The sequence below is a fragment of the Emydura macquarii genome, unplaced genomic scaffold (genome assembly GCF_026122565.2).
Source record: "Emydura macquarii macquarii isolate MOO-44397 ecotype Brisbane River unplaced genomic scaffold, CSIRO-AGI_Emac_v2 contig_1390, whole genome shotgun sequence".
NCBI classification, from domain to species: Eukaryota; Metazoa; Chordata; order Testudines; family Chelidae; genus Emydura; species Emydura macquarii.
The window spans coordinates 14,638,038-14,650,878 of NW_027131527.1; the positions used below are offsets into that span (position 1 = coordinate 14,638,038).

The 12,841-nt window shown below is 43.8% G+C and overlaps 1 protein-coding gene across 1 annotated transcript in view; it reads right to left on the reverse strand.

Annotated features, from left to right (window-relative positions):
* SPOCK2 (SPARC (osteonectin), cwcv and kazal like domains proteoglycan 2) overlaps window positions 1-12,841 on the reverse strand; it is a 56,015-nt gene that overhangs the window by 12,308 nt on the left and 30,866 nt on the right. Inside the window, exons 2-5 of the mRNA XM_067552711.1 lie at window positions 11,368-11,413; window positions 5,414-5,528; window positions 1,250-1,364; window positions 37-151 (exon numbers count right to left, since the gene is read on the reverse strand). Coding sequence (XP_067408812.1) covers window positions 37-151; window positions 1,250-1,364; window positions 5,414-5,528; window positions 11,368-11,413 — 391 coding nt within the window. The remainder of the gene's footprint in view (window positions 1-36; window positions 152-1,249; window positions 1,365-5,413; window positions 5,529-11,367; window positions 11,414-12,841) is intronic.

The following is a 12,841-nucleotide window of genomic DNA, read 5'->3' on the forward strand; positions in this document are numbered from 1 at the left end:
TAATAAAACAAACTAGATAGCAGGCCTCTCTCTTACCTTGTTTGACATCTGTGGTTGAGATGGGGCCATGCTCAGTTGGGCAGGGACACTGGCCCTCACACTTCACTGCCAGCTGCTTGCTGGTCAGGCAGGCTTGCTGCTCCAGTTTACACTAAGAGAAGGAGCAGGAAGAGTCAGTGCAATTGCAATAAGCATGATCCCGCTCTGAGCACTCTGCAGCCCACACCACCCAAGCCATGTTTGGTACTTGGATGGAAAAGGAAACACCAGTCAATTTTCTGGGGTAACAAGCATGATCCCAGCTGAGTGCAAAGCCTCACTAGGTTACAGGAGTGAGATCTGAACCACCACCTCCAAATTGTGCATAACCAAGAGGCCCAATAGAAATGTGCTCTTCTGGGTTTCATGTTTCCATGCTCCCCAGGACTCGTTCCAACAAAACCAAGGCCCCATGCATAGAGTCAGTCCATTACACTAATCTTGTAACTAGTTTTGTGTAAATTTTTCAAGCAATCCCAAGTTCAGGAGCAGAAGAAGTCTGTGGAGGGACCACCTAGTCACCAGTACAGAACCACACAGGACAGATCATTCCAATTGACCTTGCTTTCTGTTATTTCATTTCCACTCTAACTAGCAGGCTCTTGGTACTGAGCGCCTCATGGGAGGTGGGTTTCTTGCAGCCCTACTGAGTCAGGGCGCAGAGGAGGGGCTAGACTGTGCCCACTTAATATTCTGTTTCTGGTAGCTCTGGATGGTCAAGATAATGGTTTAACTGATACAGATTCCCATCTTCTTGTTACCAGATCTACAGGCAACAAAACGAGGTCAGCACAGTGCACGGGGGTTTCCTAAACAAGCTGTGACTCACTACTGAGCCATGTTGCCCTGTAAAGCTTTGGTGTGCTATAGACAATGCACAGTATTCCCACTGCTACTGTTACTACCACACCACTGTGCAGAATCCAGCACCGAGTTGATCTCCCCAGCATGATCTCACGTCACTCCTGGAATTCCCCTCATGGATCACTGAGCCAAACTCCTCAATCATTCCTGGGCCTCAGCGCCAAGCCCAGAGAGTGTGGCTAGGGAACTGTTGCAGTTACAGCTGTGAGCGCCAATGCAGACCTGAGCTGCACTAAAGCTGCCTCTTCATTGGAAGCCATCAAGCACAGCAGCTCCCCACAGCCAACCCTTTGACCGTGACACCCACCCGCCTTCTCAGCATTTGAGCCTTTTCCGCCCCACTCACCACAGAGCTATAAGTGTGTCCATCGGAGCCACAGACAGACGCGAGCTGGGTCATGTGACAGGGTTTGCAAAAGCTTTCTTTGTTTCCATGGAGCTTCAGGGCAGGCTGCTTGATTCTATCCATGGAGAGGGAGAGAGAGAGAGAGAGAGAGATGGAGAGAGGTGCTAGGTGGGTTCACCCAAACCTCCTCGCTTCTCAACAGAACTTGCTCATGGGTTCTGCTCTTTGGTCCCCCAAAGAAATCCATTATTCTCATCGTTTTGTGGTAAATTGTTCTCACTTTGCAGGCCTGAAGGCAGCTGTTCACCGGCCTGTCAAACTGGGGAGAGAGAGGGAAGGCGGCTGCTGCGAGGCGAAGGATGGAAGTGAGCTTTGGAGCAACAGATGTAGAACCAAAGCTCAGGCGATCCTGGAGTTGATTCTCTTACCTGGGTCTGAAGACTGCAAGGGAAGAAGGCAGGTGGGAGGTGGCTCCCCGGTCCCAAGGAAACAATTGGTTCAAGAGCAGAGAGAACAAGGCGATTCTTAAAGGCCATAGAGAAACAACTGGGGGAGACATCGACATTCCAGGGTGTGATGGCAACGGGCTCAGGCCGGGCCAGTCTGGTAATCAGCATCCTGTTAATGCAGTTCTGTCTGCTGCAACTGGAACAACCAGCCACCCCAAAGTCTGAGAGGAGGCAGGGCTGCTGTGATAACTGGACCTACAACTTTACCTAATTGTACGCTCAACTGTAAAAAGTGAGTGAAAGGTCATAAATGGTCACAATGACCAGTTATATAGAATTGTTTAAGAAAAGGTGTGAGAAGGAGATGGAAAGACTGTGTTACTTTAAACAGGAAGGGTTTTACTGATACCACTCAAAGGCTGTTTTAAGATGATGACTGGTAAACAAGGAGTAGAAGACCGGAAATCAGGGAACTAAAGTTGGTGTCAGAAATCAGGCTTATTGGTGGACAAAATAATGAGGATGGACTATCCCACCCATCACTCCCCTTTCGGGGTGCTCAAAGGGTTTGGGGGGGAAACTGACAACTGTGATAAATTTGTTAAGTGTTATAGGACTCTCGTATATTTTACTGTGATACTGGCTGGCTGAAAGACGAGAGAAGGGGAAGGAGTAAGCTTCACCATCACGGCTGCCAGCCCCATTGTCTCCTGGGACCGCAGACCTTCTTCATCCTAATCCTGAAAATTGTCCTGACCAGATCAGGACAGAAAGAGGGACCCAGATGACATCACCACTTCCACAGTCAGCTATGCCCCAGACACCACCTGGGATGCGAGACTTTGTCATCCTCTACCCTCCAGGTGTTCTTTTCCTTCCTCACTGTATTTCTTCTCTTTCCTATCCCTCTCCTTTTTCCTTCTGTCTATAAAAGTCTGGCTTAGTTGGCCAAGATGGTACATTGTGCAACATTGCTGCCAGCATGTAACCAGAAAGAGGCAGCTAAATGGAATACCCTGAACAGCCTGATGCTGGTGCAAGTTTGCCAGGTCTCAGAGTGGCTGATAAGACATGTACTGACTGTGTTTCTGCAGCAGTGAGGTTTCAAGTGAGAGTCAACACCAGCGACAGAAATTGCATTTTCTATCTTTGCTATTCTTTTCTCTCCCTTTTTGTATGTTTGTTTTGTTTTGTCTTCCAGGAAACAGGATCAGACTTTAACAACAACAGAAACAACAGCTCCAGCCCATCTTAATTAACTTCTTTTCTTTCCCTAAAAGGTAGTTATTACCATCTCTGATACCATCTCAAAGACCGTCAATCAAGGGAGTTTTTCCTTCTCAAAACTCTCTTCAACTACAGAGAAAGGGAACAAGGAATGTTGTCAAAATGAAAGCCTTACTTAATAGTTTACATTTCAAATGCTTTAACTATTTTTCCTTCTTTTGTGTGTCTTTGATAAAAGGCTAACAGAATTTTTAATGGTGTTTGCGCTATGGTACCAATCAGACTGATATCTTTCTATACCAAACCCCGAACCTTGTTTAAAATGGTTCGTGTTGGACAGTGATTGGGTTATGTTAACACGTTTGGCCCTTTGTGTCCATATATTCCATCTCAGTTAATACAACAGGGCGTGAGACTCGAACTCTCTTGCTCCCTGCTTGCCAGGCTATACCTGAAGCATTATTCCAGGCAAGGCCCAACAACTTTTTGTTTCCTATTTCGTTTGGAGGGGTGGGGCATCTATTCCACTTCATGTGCTTTGCTGGCGATGGGGATTTGACATAGCCTAGTAAAATACTAGCATGTATGTGCTATGTCTACACTTGCTGCAGCATGTAGAGTACAGACACTACACACCCCTAGCACTGGTATTAATAGCCGTGTAAATGGGGAGGTACTGCTTAGGTGACTAGAGTAAAGACATGCCAAAACCTGGGGTATATACCCTCCATGGTTCTCTACATGCACAAGCGGTACCTCCCATGTCTACAATGCTATGTTTAGCTGTGTAGTGTCTCACTGACGGAGCCTTTCCCCATCACCGTGAAAGGCTCTGGCAGGTGGGAGGCAGCATGGAAAGACTCCGGCAGCTCCCTGCTGCCAGAGATTTTCAGTGAGGCACGTAGCTACACATCACAGTGTGGGCACAGCCTGCTTTTCACGGTGGTATGTAGCTACACCTACCCAATATGCCATCGTCAGTGTAGACAAGCCTTAAGGGCGTTGTTGGTAGCTATTTCTGTTATGGCTCCCAGAGCCCTTTGGGCATGCATTCACTGGTTTTAAGATCAAATCTTTGGGGGAAGGGGATATCCCTAAGGACACTAAGTGCCAAGGTCACCTTTAATTATAACAACCAGTCTGTGGAGCTGCCCCAAACCCATCCATGGCATTGAGGGAAACAGGAGGGATTCAGAGCAAGTTACTACCAAGTTCCATCCTCCTAGGAAGGGGAAGGGCTGGTTCGACTATGTTCCCCCACCCTCCACACCCTATTAGCCTGGCAATGTTCCTCCAACTGGCATTGTAGTTTTGTCCCTGCTACTCAATGTCCCCATCCCAGGGGAGGGTTCTGTCTTTACCACTCAGGGCCCAAAACTGCAACAACAAAAACAGCCGTATCCCAAATAGACTACCAGCTGGAGAAGACTCAGCCAGGCATGTTAGAGTACAGGATACAGAGAGGCTCAGGAAAAACCTGATCATCAGTCTTTCCTGTCCAATAGAGCCCGGTGCTCTTTGAGCATTCCTGCTCTGCCTGCTACTGCTGCCTGAGGCAAGAATCCACCTAGCCTCAAATGGATAGAAAAATGCAGGCCAAGTTTCATCTTTGTTGATTAAGAAAGTGTTCCTTAATGCCAGATTCTGCAGGCTCCTCGGGTCTGCCTGTCACACAGGAATACAGATGAGAAGAATGCGACTTGGATTTCTGTGTCCTGTCCACTAGAAGCTGACCATGTGGATTATAACAGCATCCTCACTCCCACTACATTCCTGGTATAGCAATAATATTGGCCTGTGGGAGTTTAGCACTGCTAAAAACTCTATCATGGTCAAGTGGGCCAAACCTCTTTCTCTTTCCCTCTCAATCTGTTTGCAACCTATCTTTGTTATAGGTTTATGGTTGTTTGTTTTTTAAAAGCTTTGATCCTGTTTTCTTATAAAACAAAATAAAACAGAAAACATTCCTAGCCACTATGTCTTTACAGTTAAGCCTACAATAATAAAAGAGAGTGTGTTGGTGCAGCAGAGTCAAAAAAAATACTGGTAAGAATTAGGAAACAAGAAAAAGTTTCTCCCTTGGGAGTCAAGAAGATTATTATAAAGAGCAGTGAATTCAAGAACTGATTTTAAATTGATGGACTAATACCATTGCAACATCTGTCTAAGTCTGATCCTGCCAAAACAGATCACTAAAGTACATCTCTGCATGACCTACTATGGCCTTACCCCTTTATAGCACTGTTTGCTAAGTGAGATTGTTCACACATCATTGTTTTTCCAGAGCAAAGGAATTGGCACAATATGAAAGCATATCACCTGTCTTGGATGGACATTTCTGGAATCATAGTGTTAAAAAGAGATACAGTAAAAAAAAAAAAAAAAGAAGAAGAAGAAGAAGAATGCCTCTCTCTTCCCCAGTCCAATAAACTGTAACAGGGACAATCCTATTTCAGAAATCTTGTACAGAACCAAGACTCTCTCTTACCTGTGCTCTAACTTTTTGCGGCTAATACACATAGCCCTCTGGTAGCCTTGGGCAATGCAAACTTTGTGTCGGCTACATTTCACTTTCTGGCAGGGGTCCTTGGTTGTGTCCAAAGCTGAAGACAGAAAAAGAAAGTGAATAGTTAGTATACCAAACAGCCCTTATCTCACTTTGCAGCTCCACTACAGTTGCTATCCATCCACAGTGAGGACTGCCTCAACATAGGTCTTGTATCTGAATATTCATTTTAGCAGGGCACACAACACAAGAGATTAACATCTGAAATAGTCAGTATAAAGCTGGTATTTGCCATGGTTTAGAATCTGGATGTTATATATTGCTGACTGTTGGTGGTGGGACAGGACTAAAGTAAGGTTAAAAAAAAAAACAGGAATACCATGGACATTTTTCAAAAAATTCAGCCATTTTTTTTCCAATCAGAATTTGGATTTTTTTCTACCAGCTCTCTCTATACCTGGTCAAAAATCAGGATGAATTTTTTGCAAAATAATTTGTCCAGTTTTGTGCTCTGAAATTTCAATGAAATATTGTTGCAAAATCAAAATTTGGAAAATTTCAACCAGGTCTAAACAGGATTTTGTGTTAAACAGATTTTATGGGATTTTTTAAAAAGCCTGTTTCCACAGAGCACAGAACAAAAGGTTGTCCTGCATTCCTTTTTCAAAAGGGTTGCACCACAAAATTATATTATTGGACTATAACATATACTGCAGTTTACAGAAAAGCGTAGCCAAGTGGTCTGAGCATAGGACAAGGAGCCAGGAACTTCCATGTTTTAAACCTAGCTCTACTGCAGACTCTCCAAATGATCTTTGTTAAGTCACTTCACATTTACTTTGGTGTCCTCCTTCAAATCCATCTTTAAAACTCTCCTTTGCTATGACTACAAAAACCTGAACAATAGTTAGGCAGCTGTTCTCAGACCACTGACTATTATGCTGACCAATATGGTCTCATTGTTTTCTTGCACGCCTCCTTATGTCTGTCTGTGTCCATCTGTTCTTTCTTGTCTCATACTTGGATTGTACATTCTTTGTGGCAGGGAAAGGAACTCTCTTTTTGTTCTGTTTGTATGGTGCCTAGGGTCCTGCTCCAGGAGTAGGGTCCGAGCTGCAATGGTAATACAAATAATAATCTGCATCAATTTCTCCCTCTGTAAATGGGGGTAACGACAGAAGTACCACACCAAGGTGAAGTGAGGGTGAATTAACATTTTGTATAACTAACGACACAGAGAGATAAGTGTCAACAAAATGGCATACATTTATTTGCTCAGACTCTGAATTGTGAAAAATATCAGCTCTCTGGGGTTTTAGCTATAGAATAACAAGAAGTCAGCTTGTCAAGAACAGACACTAGTCACTGATGAGCTCCTGGGGCTCACACACGCTGCTTTATTGCTGGGGCAGCACTCAGAGGAATTCAGCTTGAGTCACTGCAGCCCCATACTCAGGCAACTAAAGACCAACCCTGCCGGGAGCCTGACCTTTTCAACTCAGGACGTGATGGATAACACAATAAAAGCTAACAAAGCACAAAGCCACAAATGCATTGGTGTCTGCTAGAGACCACCAAATCTACTAGGGGACAGGATGACTAGCTCCTTATGCACCTAACTGTAATGTGTAGGAAAAAGAGCTGCATGATCATGGGGGATTTCAACTGGGTGACACATGCTGGAGATCTCATGCTGACAGTTCTAAAACATCCTTGGTATTTCTAAATATTACAGACGACAATTTCCTAACTCAAAAAGTGTTGCATCCAAAACAGGGGAATTCTATGTTAGATTTTGTCTTGACAGATAAAGAGGAACTGATCACAAAACTAAAAATTAATGGTAGCTCAGATACAAGTGATCATGACTCGATCACATTTATAATGTGCAAACAGAATAAAGTCCAGACCAGTAATATATAGACTTAGTGCTTTAAAGGGGCCAATTTTACAAAGCTAAAATGATTATGAGCCAAATCAGTCAGAGGGGAAAGAGTTTAGTCAGAAAATGTGAATGATAATTGGGAATTGTTTAAGGACACTTTACTAGATGCCCAAAAATCCACAATCAAGGAAGAAGGCCGTATTGGTTCAAAAACCAACTTGATTTAGAGGGGAAGAGAAGGCAGCTGTAAAAAATTAAAAAATAATATATAACATGGAAGAAAGGGGAATTTGGTAGCAATGAATATAAATCAAAAGCTAAGAGTTGTAGAAAACTGATAAGGAAAGCAAAAGGACACAAGGAGAAATCTATGGCCAGCAGATTTAAGAATAAGAAGGAGTTTATTTAAGTGTACTAGGAATAAGAAGAATCTTAACAGTGGTCAGATACTAGATATTTCTGTTCTGTATATGGGGAAAAACATGATGCAGTCATATCAGATGATGACAACTCTCTTTCTAGATCACTAGTATCTTAGGAGAATGTTAAATAGCAGCTACTAAAATTAGGCATTTTAAAATCAGCAGGTCCAGATAACTTGTATTCATGAGTTTTAAAAGAGCTAATTGAGGAGCTCACTGGACCATTAATTGATTTTCAATAAAACTTGGAACACTGGGGAGTTCCAGAAGACTGGAAGAAAGCTAAATTTGTGCCAATATTTTAAAAGGGTAAATGGGATGACTGGAATAATTATAGGCCTGTCAGTCTGACATCAATCCTGGGCAAGATAATGGAGCAGCTGATATGGGACACAATTAGTAAAGAATTAAAGAAGGGTAATATAATTAATGCCCCTCAGCATGGATTTATGGAAAATAGATCCTGTCCAACTAACTTGATATCTTTTTTTGGTGAGATTACAAGTTTGGTTGATAACGGTAATAGTGACAATGTAATATACTTAGAATTCTGTAAAGCCTTTGACTTGATACTGCACATTTGGTTAAAAAACTAACATGATATAAAATGAACATGGCACACATTAAATTAATTAAAAGCTGTCTAACTGATAGGTATCAAAATAGAACTGCAAACAGAAAATCATCATCAAGTGGATGCGTTTTTAGTGAGGCCTCTCAGGGATCTGTTCTTTGACCTATACTATTTTACATTTTTATCAATAACCTGGGGAAAAAACATAAAATCACCACTGATAAAGTTTGCAGATGACACAAAAATTGGGGCAGTAGTAAATAATGAAGAGGACAGGTCACTGACAGCGATTGGAATTTCTTAGTAAGATGGATACAAACAAAAAATGTGTTTAATATAGCTAGCTGTAAATATGTACAACTAGGAACAAAGAACGCAGGCCATACTAACAGGATGGGGGGAAGAGTGGGCGGGAGCGCTCTATCCTGGGAAGCAGTGATGCTGAAAAAGATTTGTGGTCAAGGTGGATAATCAGCTCAACACAAGCTCTCACTGCAACCCTGTGGCCAAAGGTACTAATGTGATCCTTGGATGCATAAACAAGGGACTACTGAGTGGGAGTAGAGAGGTTATTTTACCTCTGTATTTGGCACTCTTGTTAGCGCTGCTGGAATAGTGTGTCCAGTTCTGGTGCCCACAATTCAAAAAGGATGTTGATAATTTGGAGAGGGTTCAGAGAAGAGCCATGAGAATGATGAAAAGATTATAAAACGTGCCTTATAGTGATAAACTAAATAGATTGAGCTCCTTGAGTCTAACAAAGAAAAGCTTAAGGGATGGTTTAATGACAGTCTGTAAGTACCTACAAGGACAACAAATACTTGATCATGGGCTCTTCAATCTAGCAGAAAAAGGTATAACATGATCCAATGACTAGAGGTTGATGCTAGACAAATTCAGACTGGAAACAAGGCATACATTTTTAACAGTGAGGGTAATTAATCATTGGAACAATTTCCCAAGGGTTGCGGTGGATTTGCCATCACTGGTGATTTTTAAATCAAGATTGGATGTGTTTCTAAAAGATACACTCTAGGAATTATTTAGGGGAAGTTCTGTGACCTGTGTTATACAGGAAGTCAGACACAGGATCACAGCAGTGGCCTTAGAAACTATAAATGAGGTAGAACTAATTTCTGCTGTGCTTCTTCTCTCTCTCCAGTTTGATAAAAGTGCACTTTGGGGGCCAATTCACATTAGATTTTTTAATGTTTCACATGCCGGGTCTCAGATGTTGTCCGACCCTTTATGAACACCATCCCCCACTGAGTAGAGAACCTCTTCGGGGGATGACCAGCTGCAGCAGGCAGCACTGGCTGCTAGCCAGAGCTGCTATCAAACTGCTCCTGACACCAGCAGATGCCTTGTGTTTCACAGCCCTTCACAACTGAGCGTGGACCATGTTCCATAATAGCACACAGCAGCCCCAGCCCTGGGTGAAGGGAAATCAGGGTGCAGCATTAGGCATAGCAAGATGGTAACAGTACACCTCAAGCAGGATGGGCCGGTATCCTACTGCAAATGCAGGAATCATGCCCAAATGGGAACCATGTCAAGTACTTGTTAGGAGTGCAGTAAAACCATGTAGAGGACAGAGGGGTGGGAGATAGGAGGATCAACACTCAAAGAACATAATCATTTATTTAAAGGGCAGTGGATGTCTTGTAGCAAATCCTGAAACACGTCCCATTCTGATTCAGTTTAGCCCATGTCATATTTCTTGAGTGGGTTTCTTCATTCATTTGTACGATTCATAAAGATAAGATCATTGCTTCTTCAGGTACATTCCCCCTGAACCTGCATCAAGAATTCTCCACGACTTCACAACCCTAGCCTGTTTCCATAGCAATGCACTGTGGAGTCACAAAATACGTGCTGATTTCAACTGGAGAATCAATAACAGGAACAGATGAAAACAAAACAACCCCTGGCATTTATACAATGTTTTTTCAAAAGTTGCCAAGAAAGATCATTTAACTCAACACTGAAGTACGGTAAACATAGGGCCGGACCACAGCTGCAGCAGCACACAGCATCCCTGCCCAAACCTTTAGGACCTCAGTGAAGAATAATATTGTATCAAGCTAAATCTGCAGGGAAAATGCAGGCAGAATTTACTCAAGCTGGAATTTAGCCAGGACACCGACTCTTACTAAAGTGGAATGAGATCTTTAAAGACCACAGGGATCAAGACCTCATTTTAAATCTCATCCGGAGGCACTTTGTCCCTTCACTTGCTGGTGAGGCTCAGAGGGAAGAGTGGCACCCACTGAATCGCCAGCCCCTCTTGCTGAAGCATGCTGGGTTTCCTTGGAGGTACAAAGGTTCTGTTCCCATGCAAGCATCAAGTAATTCATAGTTTCTCAACCTGTGGTACGTGTACCCCTGGGGGTACATGAGACGCAGGCAGGGGGCACATGGCGAAACACCCAGTGAAGGGAGGTGAGTGGCAGCTGCCGACTTTTGGAGAAGCCGGGTGGCAGCTGCCTGCTTCCTGCCCGGTCCCAGCTCCCAGCTGGGAGGCAGGCAGCCCACATAGTGATTTGCCTCAGGCCTGCACCCCCTAGGGATGGCTGCTATCCACTCTGATGGGCCGCTTGTGCTTGCTTATACCTCACAAGTTCCCGTGTGAAGAGAACACCACGTGATCAGGCCATAGTGACTGGCTGGCGTTGACCTTTGCTCCTATATGGAGGAAGGGGAGATGGAAAGAGAGGAAAAACAGCAGGGGTTTTGTGATCTGCCACAGCCACACAGCACTGCAGAACTCAGAACTCTCCTGCTTTACGAGAAATACAGTCGTCCAGCAGTAAAGGGGAAAAAGATTGTATTTCTCAGAGTGGAAAAGTGAGTGTTGGGGTACTTACTACAATTTTCAGAAGTTAGAGGGTACTTGCTACTTAAAAGGTTGAGAAACACTGAAGTAATTGATGCAGGACATTCTTGGTAAGCAGGTAAGAAAGGGCATTCAGAGCCACGAGACTTTCCATAAAGACCTTTCCTGGAAGAGTCAGCAGCTCTTTAAAAAATGAGCACAACCAAGAAATAAAGTTACCTTCATCGACTGGCTGATTATCCTCCCAACTCTTGATATAGTCATCCTAGTGAAGGAAAGAGAGAACAGCTTAGTCAACAAAACATGCCAAATATCAAAATCCAAACGCTCAGAACTACCAGCCTGATCAATGTTGAGGGATAACAGTAACCTGGGGATGTAACAGGAATACCTTCCTCATGGCTGGGACTGTAATAGAGGGCCGCATATATGCTTACAAAGACAATTCAAAGATTCATATTGTGTCTATTTTTTCTTTGTGTTCTGCATTGTCGGGAAGGGGAATATGGTCCTCTTGAAAACAGAAGGGCATAGTGTACGCACGCACGCACGCACGCACACCCCTCTGCTAACATTCCTGACCTGTAACACACAAAATCTTGTTTGCCTCACATACACAGAGCTCTGTAGATCCACTGCCCAAGACTGAGATTTCATATATTCCAGTATCCAGCATGCTCAGAGAGGGATGGCAGGACGTGCATATTTGTGCCCTCACATCAAAGCCCAGCTGCTAAATCTAATTCCAGGATTGTATTTGCCTTGACCCTTGGTGTATCCATTTAATGTCAAACCCCACAAATAGGAAAACTTAAGAACATCAATTCTTGCCTCGCTGCAGAGAGATGGAAATCTTGCTCCAGCACATGGGAGGCAGAAGCAGTCAGATGCCCTAACCTCAAACTGGGGTTAAAGGTCTCCAAAGCAGCAGTGAAGACCTGCAGAGTATCTGCATTTCCCCCATTCACCTAGTGCATTTACACAAACATATTCAACGGGGGAGTCTGTCGTTTAGAATGCCAGGGACTTACTGCTCTAACTTCCCGTCCCCCTCCCCCTGGTGCACAGGCCTCCATACGCTCATAGCAGTACACTACTTGCTGCCCCAGCATCTTCGCACTGCACGGGCCATCAGGTCATGGCTTGGAGGTGGCAGGAAAAGTTATCTGCATCTCAGATGCTGGCACAGCTGTTGGAATGTCAGCATGCTGCTTGGCTAGAATCTAGCCTGTTTCTGAAGGTGCTGAACAAGTTATATTTCTTGGGAAGAAAAAACACAAATCCTTTGTTTCTGACGCCCTCATCCTGAAAAGTGATCAATCATTTGTGATGGCTCAGCACTGAGGTCCCTCACTGCTCCTCCACACCCCGAGCCCATCCATGACAGCAGCCTCTGTCCACACCAAGCAAAAGGGCAGAAGTAGAATCTTTCCAGATTTCCAGGAAAAAGCAATGCTACTAAAAAGTGAGGAAGTGGAGGGGAAAAAAAGGGATAAAACTCAGATGTGTAATAAAAATAAGAAAATTAAAGGAATAATACCAGACCAGGTGGGCCTCAAGTTCATGTTTTGTGGGTGGTAATGCAGAGAGATCAAGTGTCCTAGTGTCTCAAGCCGGGGTGGGTGGGTGTGTGCGCATGCGTGAAATGTTTCCCAAAATTTTACTACATAGTATCAGCTCTGCAAGGGGTTGG